Source organism: Pelophylax lessonae (assembly GCF_965119305.1).
Source record: "Pelophylax lessonae genome assembly, chromosome: 3".
NCBI lineage: Eukaryota > Metazoa > Chordata > Amphibia > Anura > Ranidae > Pelophylax > Pelophylax lessonae.
In genome coordinates, this window is record NC_138770.1 from 371,020,243 (window position 1) to 371,044,471 (window position 24,229).

A 24,229-nucleotide genomic window follows, 5' to 3' on the forward strand; every position below is an offset into this window, starting at 1 on the left:
TTTTGAGAAGGTGTGAACGGACGACCAAGTCGCCGCCTTACACACCTGGGCCACAGAAGCCTGATGACGGTAAGCCCAAGAACAACTCAAAGATCTGGTAGAGTGCGCCTTCACAGGGAAGGGGGGGGAACCTTCCCCTTCAAGGTATAGGCTTGCTCAATGATCTGTCTGATCCATTTGGCGATGTTCGCAGCCGACGCCGCCATGCCCTTCCGAGGTCCCTCAGGAAGGACAAAGAAGGAATCCGACTTGCGAAAAGATTTAGTGGACGACAGATAAAGACTGATCGCCCAGACAACATCCAAGGAATGCAAGGCAACCTCCTTCGGATGCTTAGGCTTCGCACAGAGCGAAGGCAAGACAATGTCTTCATTTAGGTGAAATTCCGAGATCCTTTTCGGAAGAAAAGATGGGTTAGGTCGCAGGACCACCTTATCCTTGTGGATCACCAGGTAGGGAGAGTTGCAGGACAAAGCCGCCAGCTCCAACACCCTGCGAGCCGAAGTGATCGCCACCAAAAAGGCAACCTTCTTGGAGAACAGAGACAACGAGATCTCCCTGATCTTTTCAAAGGGAGCCTGTTGTAACACGGACAGAACTAAGTTCATGTCCCATGGAGGCAAAGGTTCCCTCCTAGGAGGGGCCAAATGTCGCACCCCCTGAACAAAGGTGCTAACCAATGAATTAGACGCCACAGGGCGTTGAAAGAGAACGGCCAGCGCAGAAATCTGACCCTTAATCGTGGCCAACGCCAAACGCTGGTCCACTCCCATTTGAAGGAAAGCCAACACTCGACACCGAGTATGAGCGAGGGGAATACCCCCTGGACTCACACCAAGCAAAATACGCTTTCCAAGTACGGTAGTAAATTTTCCCCGAAGAGGCTTTTCTAGCCTTGATCAAAGTGGGAATGACCTCAGGGGAGAGACCCCTATCCTTCAGGACCTGGCTTTCAACAGCCAGGCCGTTAAAGCCAGCGACTGTAAAGCAGGATGGAATATCGGCCCTTGAGACAGGAGGTCTTCTCGAAGCGGTAGACGCCACGGAGCGTCGACTGCCAGATTTATGAGGTCTGCGTACCAAGACCGGCGAGGCCAGTCCGGTGCCATCAGAATCACTGTGTGCGGTTCCGAGGCTAACCTGCGAAGAAGCCTGGACAGTAGTTGAATCAGTGGAAAGGCATACATCAGACGATACTGATGCCAGGGCGCCACTAACGCGTCCGAGGAGTCTGCCCAAGGGTCGCGCGTCCTTGCCACGAACCTTTCCACGTTGTTTAGACGAGACGCGAACAGGTCCACATCTGGGGAACCCCACTTCGCGCACAACATCTGAAAGACATCCGGGTGAAGGGACCATTCTCCCTGGTCCAGGGTCTGGCAACTCAGATAGTCCGCCTGCCAGTTCTCCACCCCCGGAATGTGAACTGCAGATATCGCCGGGACGTGCGTCTCGGCCCAAGAAAGAATGTCGGCTACTTCCCGAGCCGCTCGGGCACTCCTGGTGCCCCCTTGGTGGTTGATGTAGGCCACCGCGGTGGCATTGTCCGTCTGAACCCGAACTGGACGGCCCCGAAGCCGGTCCGTCCATCCCAGAAGGCAAAGCTTTATCGCCCTCAATTCCAGAATGTTGATCGGAAGGGAGGACTCCTCCCCCGACCAAGTTCCCTGGGCGGACAGAACGCCCAGAACACCACCCCAGCCCGACAGACTGGCATCCGTGGTGAGCACCGTCCACGACAATGGACGAAAAGACTTGCCCCCCCTGACACCGCCGGGGACTGGAGCCACCACAGAAGATCCCTTCTGGTGCTGTGGCTCAACAAGATCCGCAGATCCAGGGATTGCGGCCGCCCGTCCCACTCGGCAAGAATCTCCGCTTGGAGACTCCGCGTGTGAAACTGGGCAAAGGGGATCGCCTCGAAGGCCGAGACCATCAAACCTAGACATCTCATGCATGTCCGGAGAGACGATTGTCGGTTGTCCCTGAGGGACCTCACCTCGACCTGAAGAGTCCGAAGCTTGTCTTCCGGTAGGAAAACCTTCGCTTGGACAGAGTCCAGAATCATTCCCAGGTAGGGAAGACGAACCGAAGGACACAGAGTCGACTTCGGAATGTTTATGGTCCAACTGAACTCCTGCAGAGTCCGCATCGTGGTGGACAGGTCGGTCACCAGGCTCTGACTGGCGTTTGACCGTATCAGGATATCGTCCAGATACCCCAAGACAGCAATGCCCTGTGCTCTCAACAGGGCCAGAACTGGCGCCAGCACCTTGGTAAAAACCCGCGGAGCCGAAGCGAGACCGAAAGGTAACGCCACAAATTGGTAGTGATCCTCTGCAATGGCGAATCGAAGGTACCTCTGGTGACCCTCGAAAATGGGGATGTGTAGGTACGCATCCTTCAGATCGATGGAGGCCATGAATTCCCCCGGACTCAGGGCAGCCACCACTGATCGCAGAGATTCCATGCGGAACTTGCGCACCCGCACAAAGTGGTTCAGAGCTTTCAGGTCCAGAATCGGACGCACTTTGCCCTCCTTTCTGGGCACAGTGAACAGATTGGAGTAAAACCCCCGAAATCTGTCCCGATGAGGCACCGGAAACACCACCCCCTGGGCCCGCAGGTCCCGCACCGCCAGGTGCAGATCCTGCAAGCACTCCGGAGACAGCTGAAGATTTGAGGGAAAAAATCTGCCTGCCAGCCGAAAGAGAAATTCGATCTTGTAACCAGATCGAATGATTTCCTGAACCCATCTGTCCCGAATGCGGGTCAGCCAAGGTTGTAGGAAACCGCGCAGACGTCCCCCCACCCCAGAAACGGGTGAGGGCGCCCCTTCAGGCGGAAGCGGTATGGGAAGTTGAACCGGACTGGCCGGACTTCTGCTTCCCCGCTCACGGCTTCTTCTGAGAGCCTTGGCTTCTGAAGGGCTTGCCCTTGGACTGTGACTGAAAGGACCCCTGAGAGGGCCTAGACGAGGAATTCCGTTTACCACGGAAGGACTTATGCTTGTGGGACTGGGGCAGGAGAGTACTCTTGCCCCCCGTAACCCCTTTTATCAGAGTATCCAAAGCCTCACCAAAAAGGCGAGATCCCGCGTAGGGAAAATCCGCCAGTGTCTTGCGAGAAGATTGGTCGACCGACCAATTCTTCAGCCAAATCAGACGACGGTTCAGTATCGCCACGCTGGACAGGCGCGCAGCCAAGGGAGCTAAATTCAAGTCCGCATCACACAAGTACATGACACCCTGATGGATCTGGTCCACCATAGCCAACGTGGTAGGTGAAGCTGAATCAGCCACCAAGGTGCGCCTAAGCATCTTCGTCCAATCTGCAACAGCCTGTGCCGCCATAATGGAAGCAAAAATAGGCTTCAGCATAGAACCAGCCACCATATAGGCATGACGGGCAAGAGACTCAATTCTCCTGTCCGTAGGGTCCCGGAAAACCAGGGTATCCTCAGAAGGCACCACAGTAGCCTTGTTCAAAATGGCACCGCGTGATCCACCTGAGGCGCCACACACCAACGCTCATCGGTGGAGGGCGCAAACTGATAAAGCAGTTTAAAAACTTATTTGGCACAGTAAAGGGCTTCTTCAAATTGCGCCACTGTTCATTAACCGTATGGTGAAATTCAGCAGGACAGGGAAAAAACTGCGCTGATTTGCGAGTCCTCTGCGTTCCAAAAGAGGACACCCTAGCAGGAGGAGTAGGCTCATCCTCCAGGTGCAAGGTATCTTTTATGGAAGCAATCAGCTCATTCATGAGTGCAAGCTCTTCAGGCGAGCCAGGGGGAGAAACATCAACCCCCTCCACCTCTGCCTCCCCCTCGGACCCCAGAAGGTCCAAAGATGAGCGGGACCCCGAGAAGGGTACGCCAGCCACAGCAGCCACATCGCCCTCTGAATCAGAGGAAACTGACACCCTGGCCCTTTTTGCGGATCGTTCAGCCATCAGCATCTGCACCTGAGACACTAAAGAAGCCACTACAGCGGTCAGATCGGCCCCCTCGGGGGATGCAGCAGCCCCCTGGTCCCCCACCAGGGCGGGGGGAAACTTGCTATCCTGAGAATCCATGCCCCAGCACAGAAAAGCAATAAAGGTACTGGCCCTTTAATACCACAGCGAGCGCAGCCCACCGCACACTACTGTATGCACCGACCCCGCAGGGGTAGATAACACTAAGGAATGATAGGACAAGAAGGTAAAAACCTGGAGAGAGCACAACAGACTGCTGCCACCGATCGCTGTTCCCCAAGAGGAAGTGATGCAATTCTGGCTGACTGATATAGCCTATGAAGGCTCCGGCAAAATGGCCGCTCAGCTGGGGGGGGGGAAGGCTACAGTAAAATGGCGCCGACATGTGCTCTGACGAGCACCGCCCGCCAAAATGGTGGCGAATGGCGCCAAAACACGGCGCTGCACAGGGACAGGGCCGGTCACAGCATTCAGGCAAAGAAAAATGCCGGATCGCCGCAGCGACCGCCGCACACACATGTCTGCACACAAAACTGCACCCAGAGCATAACTCACAGCAGAGCAGGATGGCCCCCCCTCGCAGCCCACAGGCAGTGCAGCCACACAGGGATCTGACAGGGAGCCCGCAGTTACATAGACATGGGGGGTACTACACAGCCACAGACTGACACCTACACAGAAGGTCCCCACACAGAAGGTGCTTACCGTACCGGATGGCATGGGGAGCCGTCTCCAGCGGCAAACCGCTATTAAGTCAGACAGGGAGTGCCGCAGCCAGGACGCTTGTGGACCGCAGCCATAGACCGCAGCATGGCGTCCAGTGAGGTAGCCACCTCACAGGCAGCATCCCTGCAGCGAACAGGGATGGGTCGTTCAATGTGCCAGGGCAAACCTAAGCTGAACGCTCGATGGCAGGCTGAGGATCCATCTGGCTCTCAGCCCTGGGATCCAGGGCGGCCAGTCCGAGACCCAGCTCCGCATGACGATTCTTCATTTGAAGATCCCTAAACTAAGGCTGACAAAATAACAGCTAGTAAAGAAAAGAGAAAAATACTTGAAATAAAATCAAATAAAAGGGTAGAAGGCTGAGACTGAGCCCCAGCACAGGAAAGCCAGCTACTCCTAAGCTAGGCAACATCAAACTGAGTTGGGAATGCTGGTGCAGGGAGGTATCGACTGAGGGGACAGCCCCTAGGGGTGTGTCTATGCTAAAAGCTTTAGTATTAAAAATTCTTGTTGTCTAGCTACTCCTACGGAGCAAAGGTCAATACCCATTGGTGAGGACTTGGAAGGGGGCGGCGACTGTCGGAGGACGTAAGAGAAAGTAAAAATTTTGGTCGCATCTGACCAGAGCACCTTCTTACACGTTTGCAGCCATGTGGGGGACACAGCAAATGGGATTTCTTATGGCTTTCGTTCCAACAATGGCTTTCTTCTTGCCACTTCTCCATAAAGGCCAGATTTGCAGAGTGCACGACCAATAGTTGTCCTGTGGAAAGATTCCCTCACCAGAGATTTAGATCTCTGCAGCTCCTCCAGAGTTACCATGGGTCTCTTGACTGCATCTCTGATTAATGCTCTCCTTGCCCGGGCCAGTCCACTGATTTAACAGTGCTCTGTGAGATGTTCAAAGCTTGGCATATATTTTTTATATCCGAACCCTGCTTTAAACTTCTCCACAACTTTATCCCTGACCTGTCTGGCATGTTCCTTGGCATTAATGATGCTGTTTGTTCACCAAGACTCTCTAACAAACCTCTGAGGGCTTCACAGAACAGCTGTATTTATACTGAAATCCAATTAAACACAGGTGGACTCGATTTACTAAATTAGGTGACTTCTGAGAAATTGGTTCCACTAGATTTTAGTTAGGGGTACCAGAGTAAAGGGGGCAGAATACAAATTCACATCACACTTTTGAGCTATTTGTAAAAAAAAAAAAAAATTTGAAAACCGTCTATCACTTTCTTTCCACTTCACATATATGTGCCACTTTGTGTTGGTCTAACACAGGCATGTCCAACCTGCGGCCCGAGGGCCGCATGCGGCCCAGAGCCACAGGCAATGCGGCCCACTGCCCCCTGACAATTATTTTTTGCTGGGGAGGAAGGAAGTCGAGTCGGGGGCACGGCCACAGCGGCTTCCTCGGAGTCTCCGTCAATGATAGACAGCACATTGGTGACGTCTAACATAGGAGCCGGTCCAGGAGGCAGGACTTCATATGACAGCCGTCGCCAGGTAAGCGGGAGATCCCTGCTCTGTGTAATCCAGTGGCTCTCCTCTCTCTTCATTGCAGACTGCATTGGATGGGCATGCACTTGTAAGGCTGCATTGGATGGGCACTGATCAGGCTGCATTGGAAGGGCATGCGCTTGTGAGGCTGCATTGGATGGGCACTGATCAGGCTGCATTGGATGGGCACACACTGGTGAAGCTGCATTGGATGGGCATGCAATAGTGAGGCTGCATTGGATAGGCATGCACTGGTGAGGCTGTATTGGATGGGCACTGGTGAGGCTTCATTGGATGGGCACTGATCAGGCTGCATTGGATGGGCATGCACTGGTGGGGCTGCATTGGATGGGTACTGATCAGGCTGCATTGGATGGGCATGCACTGGTGAGGCTGCATTGGATGGGCACTGATCAGGCTGCATTGGATGGGCATGCACAGGTGAGGCTGCACTGGATGGGCACTGTGTAGGCTGCATTGGATAGGCACACACTAGGCTGCAAGTGCTGTGTGATCTCCCGTCTGCCACGGGAGACTTAGGATGTCTGCAGTCAGTGACAGAGCCGCTGCTTCCTGTATAGTTCCTGCTCTGTCACAGGTGGAGTGATATGAAATGCACTCCGCCTGTGACAGGAGCCATACAGGAAGCAGTGGCGCTGCTCTCTACTGCTGCCGCTGCTTTCTCCAGCAGTACCCAATGTCATGACCAGCAGTAACCGCCAGCAGTAACCGCCAGCAGTCTGCAAAATAAGTAGAAAATGTATGTGCATTAGTGTGTGCAAATTGTTGCAATATGTTTTTTAATAACCAGTTGTGTTTTGTCATAATATGCCATGTCCTTGTTCATATATGTATGAAGGACATGACATTTTCTGGCTGGCTAAGTCACATGTGCTAGGGGTACAACTATCCCCCAGCACATAACTGTAAATATCCCAGCATGTGCAGTGTTTCTGACTCCTCCCACTATGACCACTTCAAATCACTGAAGTGGTCATGGTGGTTAGAGTGTTCCTTTAATATCCCTCGGTAAACCTCTGTATTCTGATTCCATTTCATTCGATCATCCTCTAGTTGTGTTAAATTAGTGGGGGGCGGCACAGGAAGGGTGCGGCAGCGTTTTATTACTTATATACCTTAAACTGTAGTATATATTTTATATGCGACCCGAGAAAATTTCTCTACACTCAAAGTGGCCCAGAGAAGCCAAAAGGTTGGACACCCATGGTCTAACACATAAAATTTTTGGCTGTAACATAACAAAATGTGGAAAATTTCATGAGGTATGAATACTTTTTCAAGGCACCAAGTATAGTATGAACATGACATGTTGAAGAAAGAGCAACGTTTAATAATAAAATATCTTCATACCATTTCCAAGTATACACTGTTTATTTCAATTTACATGATTTTTTTTTATTACTGTAGTTTATGACAGTCTTATTCTCTTCTGTACCGCATAAATATACTGTAAAACAAAAATTAACCACTTCCCGCTAGCCCTATTGGCAAATGACGGTGGGAAGGTGGTTGCATTATCCTGATCGAACGTCATATGACGCCCAGGGGGCGCGCAGAGCAGCCATCGGTGATGCGGCGTGTCACTGACACGCTGTTAACTTCATGTACAAGGGAAATAGTTGTTTAATATACTGCCATCTTGTGGTCATTTCGGTTACTGCATCTTTTTCAGTGTTCCCTCCTATTCTATGATGCATTTCCCCTTCCTGTTTAGTTTGTGTGTAGTAGAAAATAAAGTACTGAGTGCAGAACCACGTTGTGTCTGTGGAGTTTATCAATGGTAGCAGAGGATGGTTTCCAACTATAGAGTACCACCTAAGTTTGACGAAATCAGACCATACGAGTGCTGGAAAAATGAAATTAGCATTTGGAAACTTGTTACGGATTTAGACAAGAAGAAGCAGGCACTAGCGGTGGTGTTAGGGCTCGAGGGACGAGCCAGAGAGACCGCTTTGGAAATACCCGCGAGCGATCTGAATGAAGACAATGGTATGGAAACCTTGTTAGCTAAGCTGGACTCTATTCTTGAGAGAAGAAAAAGACCGCGCTTATGAAGCGTACTCATTTCGACTCGATTTCCTAAGACAGCGCGATGTCCATGGCAGACTACATCATAGACTTTGAGCAGAGATACAACCGCATGAAGAAATACAACATGACCTTGCCTGACGCTGTGTTAGAGTTTAAACTACTGGACACGTCTTGTCTTGAAGAGAAGAGTAGGCAGCTAGCACTTACAGCGTGCACGGATTTAACATTTGCATCCATGAAGTCAGCGTTAAAACGGATTTTCGGAGGAAAAACCAGTGGAGCAAGTGGAGGCAGCTTGACTCAAGATGCGGCGTTTTTCACGGAGCAGAGGCCACCAGGTAAATTCAGACGGAACAACAGCCAGTCACAGAATAGACAGTGGCAGCCACAGCAAGGTACAAACCCGCTTGACAAATATGGTAAGCGAACAAAATGCATAATTTGTCAGAGCACGTACCATTGGGCCAAAGACTGTCCTCAGAGAAATGAAGTAAAGCTAGCAGAAGATGAAAATGTCGAAGAGTGTAACATTACACTGTTTACAAAAGTTATGACGGACTCGGAGATCTTCCTAACTGAATCACTGGGATCAGCTATCATTGACACAGCATGCACACGTACTGTTTGTGGTGAAAAGTGGCTGGATAGTTACATGAAAGACCCAAGCCAAAGCCAAATAAACAAAACTGATGCAAACAGAATCTTCAAGCTGTAGACCTTTCAGATTTGGTGATGGTCAGGTGGTACACGCCTACAGAAAGGTAAAGCTTCCCGCTAAGATCGGACCAACAAAATGTCACATTGAAACAGAAGTTGTTCCTGTTGATATCCCTTTACTGCTGAGCAAAATGGCTCTAAAAAGAGCAGGAACTGTTTTAGACATGGAGAATGACAAAGTTGTCATGTTCAAGCAACCAGTGCCTCTTGAGCTCACTAGTTCGGGACACTACTGTGTCGACATTAGAGATGGTAATACTGAAGTGGACACCAATGAAAGTGAAGTTCTTGTCATCACAGCAGAGATGTCTACAAAAGAGAAGCGTAAAATTCTCCTGAAGCTTCACAGTTTGGCCATGCCTCTGCAGACCGGCTGCAGAGGCTTATCCTCAGCTCTGGAAATACTGACAAAGACTATCCAGTTATTCTGCAAGAGATTATCCGTGACTGTGAGGTATGTCAAAGATATAATAGGACCAAGCCCAGGCCTGCTGTGGGTTTGCCTTTAGCCTCAGAGTACAATGAGACGGTGGCAATGGATTTACATGAGCTGGAACCTGGCATATGGTACCTCCACATCATCGACCATTTCACACGCTTCAGCGGTGGAAACATTGTGAGAACAAAGAAAGCCTCTCATTCACTCGTGGATAAGTGTTCATGGTGCCCCAAAACGGATATACAATGACAACGGTGGTGAGTTCAATAATGAGGAGATAAGAGAGATGGCAGAAAAATTCAACATTGAGATGAAGACCACAGCAGCATACAGTCCTTGGAGCAACGGGCTGCTGGAGAGACACAACATGACTCTGACTGAGATTCTTCTGAAGGTGAAAAGGAAAAATGGGTGTGGCTGGCAGACTGCTCTAGACTGGGCTTTAATGGCCAAGAACAGTATGATTAATGTGCATGGTTATAGTTCACACCAGCTGGTGTTTGGTCACAGTCCTAATCTTCCCTCCATTTTGGTTAATAAACTGCCTGCTCTAGAAGGCACTTCTATGAGTACTAGAGTAGGACAGCACCTAGCAGCATTGCATGCTTCCAGAAGAGCATTCACAGAGGTGGAATGCTCAGAAAGAATAAAAAGAGCTTTACGAAAGCAGCTTAGGCCTACAGATGAAAAGTATGAGACAGGAGACAGAGTGTACTACAAACGAGCAGACAGTACAGAGTGGAAAGGTCCTGCTGTAGTTATCGGTCAAGATGGCTCTGTAGTGTTTGTCAGACATGGTGGTATCCTTGTCAGAGTACACCAGTCCAGGCTGAATAAAGTTCATGCACAGGATGGGGATACACTTGTACTACCTGATATTCCTGGAGATAGTACAGTAAAAGAAAATGTAATACACACTATGTCAGAAAATTCAGATGATGAAATGTGTTAATAGAGAAGTGCAAATCCATGAAAACACAGAAACAGATGATAGAGAAGATGTGAGACAAACTAATGAGAGGGATGCTACTAATACAGTGGGTTCCACGGGTGTCAAACTGAAAACAGGTCAGACAGTGACATTTACAAACAGAAATGAGGAGACAAAACACACGGCCAGAGTTTTAGGCAGAGCAGGGAAAGCAAAAGGGCAATATAGAAACTGGTACAATGTGCAGTATCTTGAACCAAATGGCAACGAGGGTCAAAAGGAAGCTTTAGACATGTCACAAGTTGATGATCTTCTCACTGAATGTGAGAACACCGATGGTGATGTACTTATTACCAAAGACATCTCTTTTGATGCTGCTAAACAGCAAGAGATTGACAACTGGCAAAATAATAATGTTTACAAAGAAGTCACAGACAAAGGTCAGAAATGTATCTCTACTAGATGGGTCTGTACGTTAAAGGAAACTTCTAGTGGTGTTGTTCCCAAAGCCCGCCTTGTGGCGAGAGGTTTTGAAGAAGTCAATATGCATGAATTACAGAAAGATTCTCCCACATGTGCATCAGAATCACTCAGGCTCCTGTTAGCTGTTATTTGTCAAAACAAATGGCAAGTGAACTCTATGGATATTAAGTCTGCTTTTTTGCAGGGAATGGAACTCTCAAGAGACATTTACATTCGCCCCCCACCAGAAGCGAGCGTGGACAATGTGTTGTGGAAACTAAAGAAATGTGTGTATGGACTTGCAGATGCTTCCCTCTACTGGTACAACAAGGTCAAAGAACTCATGCTGAAAAGTGGGGGTAAAATGTCACGGGTTGATCCTGCAGTGTTTTATTGGCAGAATGAGCAGTCTGAGGTAACAGGAGTACTGGCATGCCATGTGGATGATTTTTTTTGGGCAGGTTCAGAGCATTTTGTAACCAATGTCATCCCTGTGCTTAAATCTGCATTTCACGTGGGTCGTGAAGAGTGTGAGTTTTTCATATGTGGGGATGAACATTGCTACTGTGGGTGGTGTAGTACAGGTGCATCAGCACAGTTATATTGAAAACCTACAAACAATTAATTTGCAGGCAACACGTGCTGTACAGAGAGAGGCCCCACTGAATGAGAAAGAAAGAGAACTACTCAGATCCAAAATAGGACAGGTTCTGTGGGTTGCTAAACAAACAAGACCAGATGTTATGTTTGACACATGTAGCCTAGCATCCAACATTAAGAATGCTACTGTTCAGTCCATACTTGAAGTGAACAAAGTGCTCCGTAAACTTAAGTCAGAGAAGGTAACACTTAAGTTTCAATACTTGGGTAACAGTGAGGATTTGAGTTTGGTAGTATTCAGTGATGCTTCACTGGGCAATCTTCCCGATGGAGGTACACAGGGTGGGGCTCTAATTGCCCTCATGGAAAAATCAGGAAAGTTCTCCCCACTGTTTTGGCAATCTAAAAAAATTAGACGTGTGGTAAGAAGCACACTGGCAGGAGAAACCCTTGCCATGTCAGATGGTATTGACAATGCTATGTTCTTGGCTATGCTCTACTCTGAACTCACTATTGGTAAAGCTGATCTTAATGCTCTTCCTCTTATCTGGGTTACTGATAACCATTCCCTGTTTGACGCTCTTAAGTCTACAAAACAGGTCACAGAGAAGAGACTAAGATTAGAAATAAGCGGTGTCAAAGAGCTCATACATGCTAATAAAATCAAAGAAGTGCGTTGGTCAACAGCCAAGTCACAACTTGCTGACTGTTTGACAAAAAAAGGTGCTTCCTCTCTTATGCTTCTTAAAGCGCTGTATGAGGGTGTATGGAAACTGTAAAATCTGGTCCATTGAGCATATATCTTGGTATTTTTATTTTGTTTGTTTAAATACGCAAACTCACTTGAATGCTACTGTGTTCTGAAAATCATTTTTGTGTGACAATGTTTTATGTCAAACTCACCCGTTTTTTTTTATCTTAAGAAGAGAGTGAGATTGTTAACTTCATGTACAAGGGAGGGGGGGGGGGGGGAGTGCCACTAGAACCACCAGGGATGACAATCAGGGCTCAGGGAGCCCGCCAGTGCCCTCCCGATCAGTGCTGCCCACCAGTGCCCATCATTGCCATCTATCAGTGCTGCCCACCAGTGCCCATCATTGCCATCTATCAGTGCTGCCCACCAGTGCCCATCATTGCCATCTATCAGTGCTGCCCACCAGTGCCCATCATTGCCATCAGTGCCGTCCACCAGTGCCCATCATTGCCATCAGTGCCGTCCACCAGTGCCCAACATTGCCATCAGTGCCGTCCACCAGCGCCATCTACCAGTGCCACCCCATCAATGCAGAAAGAAACTTATCTATTTACAAAATTGTTTAACAAAAAAAAATTTTTTTTTCAAACTTTTCGGTCTTTAATTTGTTTAGCAAAAAAAAAAAAAAAAAACCCCTTGCGGTGATCAAATACCACCAAAAGAAAGCTCTTTTTGTGGGAAAAAAATAGCATAAATTTGGTTTAGGTACAGTGTTGCATGACCGCGCGCACTTGTCATTCAAAATGGAACAGCGCTAAAAGCTGAAAATTGGCATGGGCAGGAAGGGTCGGTGAAAATGCCCTGTATTGAAGTGGTAAAAAAAACCACTAAAATTATAGTTTTCAATCCATTTTTCACTTTTGGGTAATGGCCAGTGAAAACTAAAGAGGAAAGATGAGAATTGAATATGAAATGAAGAGCGTGACCTGCATAACGAGAAAGAATAGGTGGAATTTAACTACTTACTTTTTGCTTCGAAATATTTAACTTGCTTCCAATTATTTCAGCGATCTTGAGTCTAGTGCAGGGTTTTGAAAGCATGCCAGTGAAACAGTCAAGGGCCTGGTACATAAATACAAGAAAAGTTAGGCGTTTGCATCTACTCATAAAATAAGTTAGTGACATACTGTTCATTTATCAATTTATCTCACCTCATGAAATATATTCAAAGCAGTGCTTGATGATGTGCCATCAAAGTTATAGTCAATTCTGTTACACCACTTCAGTAAGTCTCTGCAAAAGGTTATAAGCAACAATCGGCCATAAACTGATAAATCAATTTACTCCACACAATTTTTTTGTAATCTTATTCAAACATCTATTTCACCAATTATATACTACAAACTAGAGCCTGAGCTCACATACTGTATATACAAGCAACATCAAGTAGTCTTTGAATGTGCCCTTCAACATGTCACGTTTAAAAGATCTAAGCTTTTTAAATGGGTTTGTAATCGTGCAAGTTCAGATGAACTTGGCGATTTAAAACCAGTATTTCAGTGCAAGTTTTGGACAGTTGGAAAGATATCTGTGTGGGTTCATGCACAGATGTCTATTGGAATTGCCACCAAAGTCGCCAAAAGTAGTGTCGGAACTACTTTTGAAAAAAAATCGGTGCAGCGCTGCAAAGTCTGTGTCACAATCAGATGTGTGTCCTGGCAATAGGCTGCAATTTGACATGTCAAATAGCGCCGATGTGAACAAGGGCTTAAAAAGTTTCCCCAAAAACTAAAAAAAAAAAAAAAAAAAAAAAAAAAAGAACCAGAAGAGCTCAAGTTGAACCTCAAAGTAAAAAAGAAATTGGTTTGTTCGTTACACATTACGTTAATTTACAATCACACTCCGCAGAACAGACCATTAAGCAAGATGCACCACCTAAATTCTTCATTAGAATTCATTCAGCTTAAAGTTCAAATACCACATGCAGAATTGGATTGAAACAGCAATGGTTGCCGTAACATGATGGAGGGGGATGCCAGCACAAATATATACAAGTACACACACACACACAGTATCTCTCACAAAAGCGAGTACACCCCAAACTTTTGTTCAGATGGTGTCAAGCGTGTTTGGCGGCAAAAAGGAAAGGAGTACAAAAAGACAAGTGTGTCTTGCCTACAGTCAAGCATGGTTGTGGAGTGTCATGGTCTTGGGCTGCATGAGATAATAAAATATTTACAAAAATGTGAGGGGCGTATTATATATACACACACACACGGGAACATTTTATCCCCTGCAGATTTTGGAAGTTTGCCCAGTTACAAAGAAACAAAGGGTCTTTAATGGTTATCAGGTGTATTTTAAATGACAGAATATCAACCAAAACTCCAGTAAAAAAAAAAAAAAACATGTGATACAAATGTTACTTGTGTTACTCACTGAACGGCAACTCTAATTTATATTTCATTCCTTACCAACCAACAATAATTCTGGCTCCCACAGACTGGCTTCAGTCATGTGGTGCCCAGATTTAGTACTGTCAATTTAAACACTTGCCGACCGCCTAACGTGGATAATACTGCGGCAGTCAGCAGCATGCAGGCAAAGCGACGTATCGCTATGTCGCTCGCTCCCGCAGCTCTGGGGCGTGCCCCGACCCCGCTGCTGATCTGACTGGGTTCAGAACTGATCAGTCTTCAGGTCCAGGCCAATAATTTTTGGCCTGGACCGGTTGATCAGTCCTGCCCAATCAGATACTGACTTGTGCCTGTGTCATGTAAACACAGGCACACAAAAGACCCGCTCTCTCCTCCCCAAATCCTTTTTGGATTCATCGAGAGGAGAGCGCGGATCTAAACTGAGTACTGCACCAAACACCCAGACACACACACGTAGATAGGCACATTTAAACCGCGATCACCCCCCCAGTTAACCCCTACACACCCCGTCACAACACACTGTATACAGTATATAGCATTTTCCTATATACCTGTATAAGAGTGACCAGGTTTAGCACTTGCGGCCGTTACTTTTAGGATACCTGCCAACCCCCAATAAAGATTTAACCCCCTCATCACCCCCAGTTAACCCCTTCCCCCCGTCACATTGCACACCAATATACAGGTAATATAGTGGTTTACTTTATTTTGTATTAGTGCGATTGTGACTTGAGTTAGCACTAGTGAGTTCGTTTCTGTCCCAAGGTGGTTTAGGGTCCCCCCCAATAAGGATTTAATCCCCTGATCACCCCCAGTTAACCCCTACACCCCATCACAACAAACACTGCATACAGTATATAGCAGTTTCCGATATACCTGTATCAGTGTGACTTGTGACCAGGTTTAGCGCTTGCGGCCGTTCCTTTTAGGGTTAGGATAACCGCCACCCCCCAAAAAAGATTTAAACCCCCCCCCCCCGATCACCACCAGTTAACCCCTTCCCCCGTCACATTGCACACTATACACAGGTAATAGTGTTTTTTTGTATATCTGTGATAGTGCGATTGTGACTTCAGTTAGCGCTAGCAAGTAAATTTCTGTCCCAAGTAGGTTAAGGGTCCCCGCCACCCCCCCACCCCCCAATAAAGATAAAACCCATGATCACCCCCAGTTAACCCCTTCATTGCCCTGTCACAGTGTCACTTTTATAGTATACAGTTTTTTTTCTGATCACTATTATTAGTGTCTAAGATGACATTAGTGTTAGCATCAGTCTAAGATAGCGAAGATCCACGACGCAGTTAGAAATAACCCCTTGATTACCACATACACCTCCATTACTAGTATAGTGTTTGAACAGATCAATATCGGATCAGAACTATACTAGCGTCCAATAGTTTAGGGTTCCCAAAACTCTGTGTTTGCACAATCAGCACTGATTCCTGCCAGCACCTTCGTTTAGCCCCTCCGCCCAGCCCACCCAACCCAGGCAAGTGTAGTAAACAATAGATTACTGTCACTTACAAAAAACACAAACACAAACACACAAAACCGCTGTGTTAGAGTAAGGCCTGATCCTTGCTAGCATTAGCAGTTTTTTTGGTAGCGGTTGAAATAGTCCGACAACCATGTGCTTTAACCTGCGAGTCACACTACTGTACCGGTATATTTAGTTGCTAAAATGACCAAACGGTGGTACAGTAGTACAGAGGCTTACAGTATACTGACCATGTCAAATGAGAGCGATGGGGAAGCCTCACTGGCAGAAGCAGGGTTAGTATACGAACCTGAAGAGAGGCGGCTCCCTGACCGATAGCTCAGACGAGGGATGGGTCCCTGTTAGAACCAGGCGTACCCGACCCCATTCTGGAGCCACTGAAGTGCAGAGATCGCAGAGTGCTAATATGGAGCAGAGTGTCGGTACTATTGCCGCTCAGCCTTGTGACCTGGCAAGCACCAGCGGCCTAGTACACCCTGGACCTAGTACAACCAGCACTGCAGTAACACTTGGTGACGTGGCGAGTCCCATAAGTGCAGTTGAAGCTGGTGCGGTGGCTAGCACAAGTAGTGGCCCGCAGGCACCGCGTATTCGAAGACAGGCCCGTATAGCCCATAGTGCCCTCCCTGATGCGCTGGCATATATTTCGATTGGCAACCCACTGATACTACAGCGCCTGTACTCCCCCCCCCCCCCCCCCCCCAATTCACTGGCCAACCTGGAATCCACGTGGAAACAGCCAATTTTACTCCCCTGAATTTTTATGAGCTGTTTTTCACAGAAGATCTTTTCATATCTATTGTGGACCAAACTAATTTATATGCTGGCCAATGCATCGCCGCCAACCCAAATTTGCCCCTTGCCAGACAATTTGGCTGGAAACCTGTAACGGTTTCCGAGTTTAAGACGTTTCTGGGCCTTTCCCTCACTATGGGCATAACCACAAAGTTAATGGAGGCTAAATTGGTGCACTAGCCCACTTCACCATATGCGCGTTTACTATGTCTCAATGTCCAGGGCGAGATACGAGCAAATTCTGCGATTTATGCATTTCAACAATGAAATCTGTCTTCCTCGGGGAGACCCTGAATATGACCGGCTTCACAAAATCCGGCCCCTCGTAGACCACTTCAATAAGCGGTTTGCAGCCTTGTTTACCCCCCAACAAGTTGACTGCGTTGATGAGTCCCTGATTAAGTTTACTGGCTACCTTGCTATGAAACGGTATCTCCCCAGCAAGCGTGCCAGATACTGGGGGCCAAACTGTATAAGGTGTGTGACAGGGGCACAGGCTATACAGTTAGTTTCTGGGTCTACAAGGGAAAAGATAGCACTGTGGAGCCCCCCAACTGCCTAGACTACATAGGGAGCAGCAGCAAGATAGTTTAGGACTTGGTGTCACCTTTATCTGTAAAGGGGTACTATTTGCACGTGGACAATTTTTACACAAGCGTGCCACTTTTTATAGTCACCTGCTAGAATTACAAATTGGCGCATGTGGCACAGTGCGACCTAAATCGTCTGGGCTTCCCCCAACGGCTTGTCAATTCCCGTCTTAGTCAGGGGGAGAGAGCCTGCTTGAAAACTGACAAATTGCTTGCAGTGAAGTGGAAGGATACACGCAATGTTTTCGTTCTCTCCTCCCTTCATGCAGATACGACAGTCGAAATTACTACAGCAACTGGCGTTTTGGAGAAACCCCTCTGTGTCCAGGAATATAACCTTAATGTGGGAGGCGTGGACCAAAACACCAGCTTTTGGGGCCATACTTCGTTGCCTGTACAGCCAAACGCTGGTACAAAAAAAGTGTCCATTTATTTAAATTGGCTATGCTGAACGCCTTTGTACTATACAAAAGCGTCAGGACGAACTGGATCCTTCAGAGAATTCCAGGAAGAGATCAATGTCTACCTGTACCCAGGAGGTGTTCCTGCCCAACTTCCCCTTCCAGATGCAGTGAGCCGGCTGCATGAGAGGCATTTTTCACATGTCCTCCCGAGTACCCCTACCCAAAGATACCCCCAAAGAAGATGTGTCTAGCAGTTGCGGATTTAGGCGTGACACACGCTATTTTTGTCCCTCCTGTCCTGACCAACCTGGTCTCTGCATCGGGGAATGTTTTGAGCGCTACCACACACTAGTGGAGTATTCGTGTAGGGTACAGCACGAGATAGTGTAGGGCACACTAACACAGGGTCTCGAAAGATGTTAGATGGCCGTCGACATTTTGAGAGACCCTAAGCTGGAAAGATGCAGTTCACGAAAAAAAAAAAAAAAAAAAAGTAAAAAAATAAAATAAAAAAAGCCAAACAGTTGTCTCAGTTATTTTTATGTTCTTCTACTCTTCCTACTGTACTGTGTTTTTCATTCTTTTGTTAACCTGTTTCCCTTGCAGGTACTTCATCGGCTGCCACACTGATTTTATATATTCTGACACAAACAGCGTTTGCGCTCAGCATACACGGATACCTCTGATGGCAGCGATGTGGTAAGTTGATTTCACCACTGCAGTTAAAATACCTTTAGGTATACGTGGTATTTTGTCATGTATACCCACCATTAAGGAGTGGGTTTGGATGTTTGGGCGGTTAATGGTGCGTATACTACACAATTTTCCTGCAGAGATTTGTGTTAGGTTCTCTTTTTTTTCGTTCAGCCCACAGGCTGCATGAGAAAAAAAAAAAAAAAAAAAACCCTACACTATATGCCAAACAAAGACCAGAAATGTACTGGTACGTTGCTGGACTTGAGTGGTTATACCAGGATGATGCCTGCAGATTTAGGCATCACCTTGGTATCGTTTTTTTACAGCAAGCGGTCGGCTTACATGTAAAAGCAATCCTAGTGGATAATTAGCCGCTAGACTGCTTTTACAAGCAGTGGGAGGGGACTCCTCCTTTTAAAGGCTTTTAAAAATGTACGTAGTTTGTTGCCTCTGCACAGGCGTGCGCAATTTTTAAAGCATGTCATGTTTGGTATCTATGTACTTGGCATAAGATAATTTACATTTTACCAAACAATTTGGAATTATATAGTGCATTTGTGCATTCAATTTTAAAAAAATGCTTTTCACAGAAATTGCGTTTGGAAAATCTGTGCACAAATACCGTGTTACAAAAAAAATTGCAACATCCACCATTTTGTTCTCTAGGGCCTCTGCTTTAAAGAAATATATAATGTTTGGGGGTTCAAAGTAAAATTTCCAGTAAAAAAAAATATTTTTTCATGTAAACAAAGTCACCGAAAAGGCTTGGTTTTCAAGTGGTTAGAACAGTGGGTGATGTGTGGCTAAGATTGAGCATAAAATGCCAGGACAGTTCAAACACCCCCCCCAAATGACCCTTTTTTAGAAGTAGACACCCAAAGCTATTTGCTGAGAGGCATATTCCATAATCCATAGTCCATGGAGTATTTTATTTTAAGTTTTGGGAAGGTGACAATTTGTTTTTGTTTTTTTTTTTTACACAAAGTTGTCACTAAATGATTTATTGCTTACACATGCCATGCCATAGGTATGTGTGTAATGACACCCCAAAATACATTCTGCTGCTTCTCCTGAGTACAGGGATACCCCATGTGTGAGACTTTTTGGCAGTCTAGCCGCGTACAGGACCCCGAAAACCAATCACCGCCTTCAGGTTTTCTAATGGCCTAAATTGTGCATTTTACTTCTGCACTACCAGTCACAGTTTCAGAGGCCCTGACATTTCAAGATAGCACAAACACCCCCCCCCCCCAAAATGACCCAATTTTGCAACGTAGACACTCCAACCTATTAGCTGAGAGGCATGGTGAGTCCATGGAATAGTTTATATTTTGCCACAAGGGTCGGGAAAATTATTTGTTTTCTTTTAGTTTTTATACACAAAGTTGTCACTAAATGATATATTGCTCGCTCACACATGCCATTGGTATATGTGGAATGACACCCCAAAATACATTCTGCTGCTTCTCCCAAGTACAGGGATACCCCATGTGTGAGATTTTTTGGCAGTCTAGCCGTGTACAGGACCAACCACCACCTTCAGGCTAAGAGCGTAAATTGTTGATTTCACTCCTTACTACCCATCACAGTTTTGAAGGCCATGAAATGCCAAGATAGCACAACCCCCCCCCCCCCCCCACACCCAAATGACCCCATTTTGCAAAGTAGACACTCCAAGCTATTTGCTGAGAGGCATGGTGAGTATTTTGCAGCTCTCATTTATTTTGGGGGAAAAAAAAAAAAAGGAAAATGCACTTTTTTCCCCTATTTTTTCAAATTCCAAAACTTTGTGACAAAAAGTGAGATCTGCAAGAAAACACTCAACATGCCTCTGCAAATATTTAGGGTGTCTACTTTCCGACAAAGGGGTAATTTGGGGGGGGGGGGGGTTGTGCTGTCTTGGCATTTCATGGCCTCCGAAACTGATAAGTAGTCAGGAGTGAAATCAACAATTTACGCCCTTGGAAAACCTGATTGGTTATTCCAATGGTTTCGGGGGTCCTGTACTCGGCTAGGCTGCAAAAAAATTCTCACACATGGGGTATCCCTGTACTCAGGAGAAGCAGAAGAATGTATTTTGGGGTGTTATTCCACACATATCCATGTCATGTGTGAGAAATGTATCTTTTAGTGACCACTTTGTGTAAAAAAAAAAAATGTAATTTTACCAAAACTTGTGGCAAAATATAAAATTTTCCATGGACTCACCATCCCTCTCAGCAAACAGCTTGGGGTGTCTACTTTTCAAAATGGGGTGGGTCATTTGGGGGCGTTGTGGTATCTTGACATTTGAGGGCCTCCTAAACCGTGATAGGTAGTGAGAAAATGCAATGAAAAATATATGCCCTTTATAATTCTGAAGGTGATGGGTTTTCAGGGTCCCTTACACAGCTAGGCTCCCAAAAAGTCTCACACATGTGGTATCCCGGTACTCAGGAGAAGCAGTAGAATATATTTTGGGGTGTAATTACACATATACCCATGGCATGTGTGAGAAGCATATCATTTAGTGACAACTTTGTGGAAAAAAAAAAAAAAAAAAAAAAAAAAAAAAGAAAAACAAATTGTCACCTTCCCAAAACTTAAAATTAAATACTCCATGGACTCAATATGCCTCTCAGCAAATAGCTTTGGGTGCCATGGAATGCGTGAGAAATATATCATTTCAATGACAACTTTGTGTAAAAAAAAAAAAAATGTTTTTTTTTTTTTAAGTCATTTTTCAAACATCTGTGACAAAAAAAATTAAATATTCAATGAGCTCAACATGCCTCTCAGGACATTCCTTAGGATGTCTACTTTGGCTCTATTTTTATTAATATTGCAAAAAATAAAAAAAGCGCAGAGGTGATCAAATACCACCAAAAGAAAGCTCTGTTTGTGGGAAAAAAAGGACGTAAATTTCGTTTGGGTACAGCATTGCATGACCGCGCAATTGTCAGTTAAAGTCATGCAGTGCCAAGTTGAAAAAAGGGGCCTGGTCATTGAGCAGCCAAATCCTTTGGGGCTTAAGTGGTTAAGAAGGTGCTCCTAAAGACCACTCGTTATGTGTATAAAAGACACCTGTCCACAGAATCGCTCTTTCATTCAAACCTAACTATAATGGACAAGACCACACAGCTGTCAAAGGACATTAGGGGCAAGATTGTAGACCTGCACAGGCTGGAATGGGCTACAAGACCATAAGCTTGGTGAGGAGACAGCTGTTGGAGCAAGTATTCGCAAAATGGAAGAAATACAAAACACCCATCAATCGCCCTCGGCCTGGCGCTCAATGCAGGATTTCGCCTCATGGGGTAAGGATGATCATGAGAAAAGGGAGGGATCAGCCAAGAACTACACGGGAGGAGTTTGTGAATGATCTTAAGGCAGTTGGGACCACAAATCGCCAAACAAACCATTGGTAACAATACACCACCATGTTTTGAAATCCTAAAAAGTACCCACAAGGTCCCTCTCCTCAAGAAGGTACACATGTACAGCCCCTTCTGAAGTTTGCCAATCGACATCGAAATGATTCAGAGAAGGATTTGGAGAAAGTGCTTTTGTCAGAGGAGATCAAAATTGAGCTCTTTGGCATCAATTCGACTCGCCATGTTTGGAGGAAGAGAAATGCTGACTATAACCCTAAGAACACCATCCCTACAGTCAAGTACAAAGATAAAAACAATATGCTTTGTGGCAGTTTCTCTGCTAAAGGGACCGAACGACCTGACTTTGCCGTATTGAGGGGCCAATGAAATGAGCCATGTATTGTCAAATCTTGGATGAGAACCTTCTTCCCTCAGCCAGAACACTGAAGATGGGTCATGGATGGGTCTTCCAGCATGACAATGACCCATAACATACCGCCAAGGAAACAAAGGAGTGGCTCAAGAAGAAGCATATTAAGGTCATGGAGTAGCCTAGCCAATCTCCAGACCTTAATCCTATAGAAAATGTATGGAGCGAGCTTAAACTTTGGGTTGCCAAGCGACAGCCAAGAAATTTTAAGGATTAAGAGAAGATCTGTAAAGGAGTGGACCAAAATCCCTCCTGAGATGCGTGCAAACCTGGTTGTCATTTACAAGAAATTTCTTACCTCGGTGCATGCAAACAAGGGTTTCGCCACCAAGTACCAAGTCATATTTTGCTTGTGGATCCAATACTTATTTTACTCACTGAACTGAAAATCAATTTAAAACGTTTGGATAATTGTTTTTTTCTGGATTTTTGGTTGATATTCGGTCTCTATAATACACATGATAAAAAATTATAGACCCTTCATTTCTTTGTAAGTGGGAAAGCTTACAAAATCTGCAGGGGATCAAATGATTTTCCCCACTGTACATACAGAAATGCTTTGCCTTTCAATTTTATTTAAAAAACTGAATATGTAACTTTATGAGATGAGGGTTCACACATACCTAAACCCTTTAACTGCCACTGATGTATGAACAAGAGAAATAAAAGGTAGGCATAAGCCTTTTTGTAGTATATAAAAACTAGAGTATTTTTGAGCACTGTCCTTTGAACATAGATTTAATTTGTATTTCAGATTATTTAACACTTACCTTAGTGACAATCCTCTACCTTCAAGATTCAGTTTGTCTTCTGCCTTTGGACCTTCAGGAAAAGAGGTCTCACAAGAATGAGAGTGAAGGATGGACAATGTTTGATGCTTCTCTCCTGTAAGTTGAATGTATATTTCTAGCAACCGGTCAATAACAATATCCAAGTTGGGAAAAAGTTTTTGAAGCACCTATAATGGAATATATTTATCACTGTTACCTTTCATGTACTAACAGTTTTGTATTTTATGTATGATCTCTAAACCCAAAAAGAAATAAAAAAAAAAAAAAAGAAATGGGACTTGCCTGTAAATTTTGTGTCTTGGAGCACAGTACTGGACACATGCTAGATATTCATAGACCCTGGCTTATATGCTGCTACCTTCAGGTGATTTGACACTAGCAAAGGTTTTAAAAAAGGACATTCCCTCAGGCAATCCTCCTATAACCTTTGGAATCCTCCTATAACCTTTCAACCGTCCAAGAGTAATGCTGGCTATACATATCTGCCGAAAAATCATTAAAAAATCTGGCGTTTGGTACGATCGCCCGTTTATCATCCAGTTAATGGGCACACAGAATATCATTTTCAACTTTTCAGAGCTGAAAAATCAAACAGTTTTGAAAATCTGCCGGCCGAACGATTAACGAACGATAAATTGAAAGGTTAATGTGTTTCTCGGCCGACTTGTTTGCACTAGGTATATATGTGACAAACTGAATTAATGTCCATTGAACGATTTATCTTTCAAAATTCTGTCATTACATGATGGCACGATCGTCTGCTCTCACGGCTGAATTTTCATTTTTTGAAAATTAGTTCTTCCGATATTTCGGCTAGCGTATGGCTAGCATAACTTGATAGAATGTCTTTCTGGGACTGTTGCTAGCACAAGAGTTGCTTATCAGTACTGTTGCACTGGCCCAGAACTTCAGCAGAGTATTTATCCATTATCACTTGTCACTTTAGATTTAAATTCGCACTTTTACTTTGATAATTTATTTGCACTTGACACAAATTTATTATTATATGGACGGTGACACAAGTAGGACATCACCATTAAGTTAACAGTATCATTCATTTATGCACAGAGCACTTTACATATCACATATTGAGCAGCGCCGATACTCACATATATACCATTTGCTAAGG

General features: G+C 45.6%; 1 protein-coding gene across 2 annotated transcripts in view; it reads right to left on the reverse strand.

Annotated features, from left to right (window-relative positions):
* The window catches only part of MDN1 (midasin AAA ATPase 1), a 902,759-nt gene that overhangs the window by 787,532 nt on the left and 90,998 nt on the right, over positions 1 to 24,229 (reverse strand). For both annotated transcript variants that reach the window (XM_082250237.1, XM_082250236.1), the window contains exons 10-12: positions 23,080 to 23,267; positions 13,317 to 13,398; positions 13,132 to 13,227 (exon numbers count right to left, since the gene is read on the reverse strand). In XM_082250237.1, coding sequence (XP_082106363.1) covers positions 13,132 to 13,227; positions 13,317 to 13,398; positions 23,080 to 23,267 — 366 coding nt within the window. The remainder of the gene's footprint in view (positions 1 to 13,131; positions 13,228 to 13,316; positions 13,399 to 23,079; positions 23,268 to 24,229) is intronic.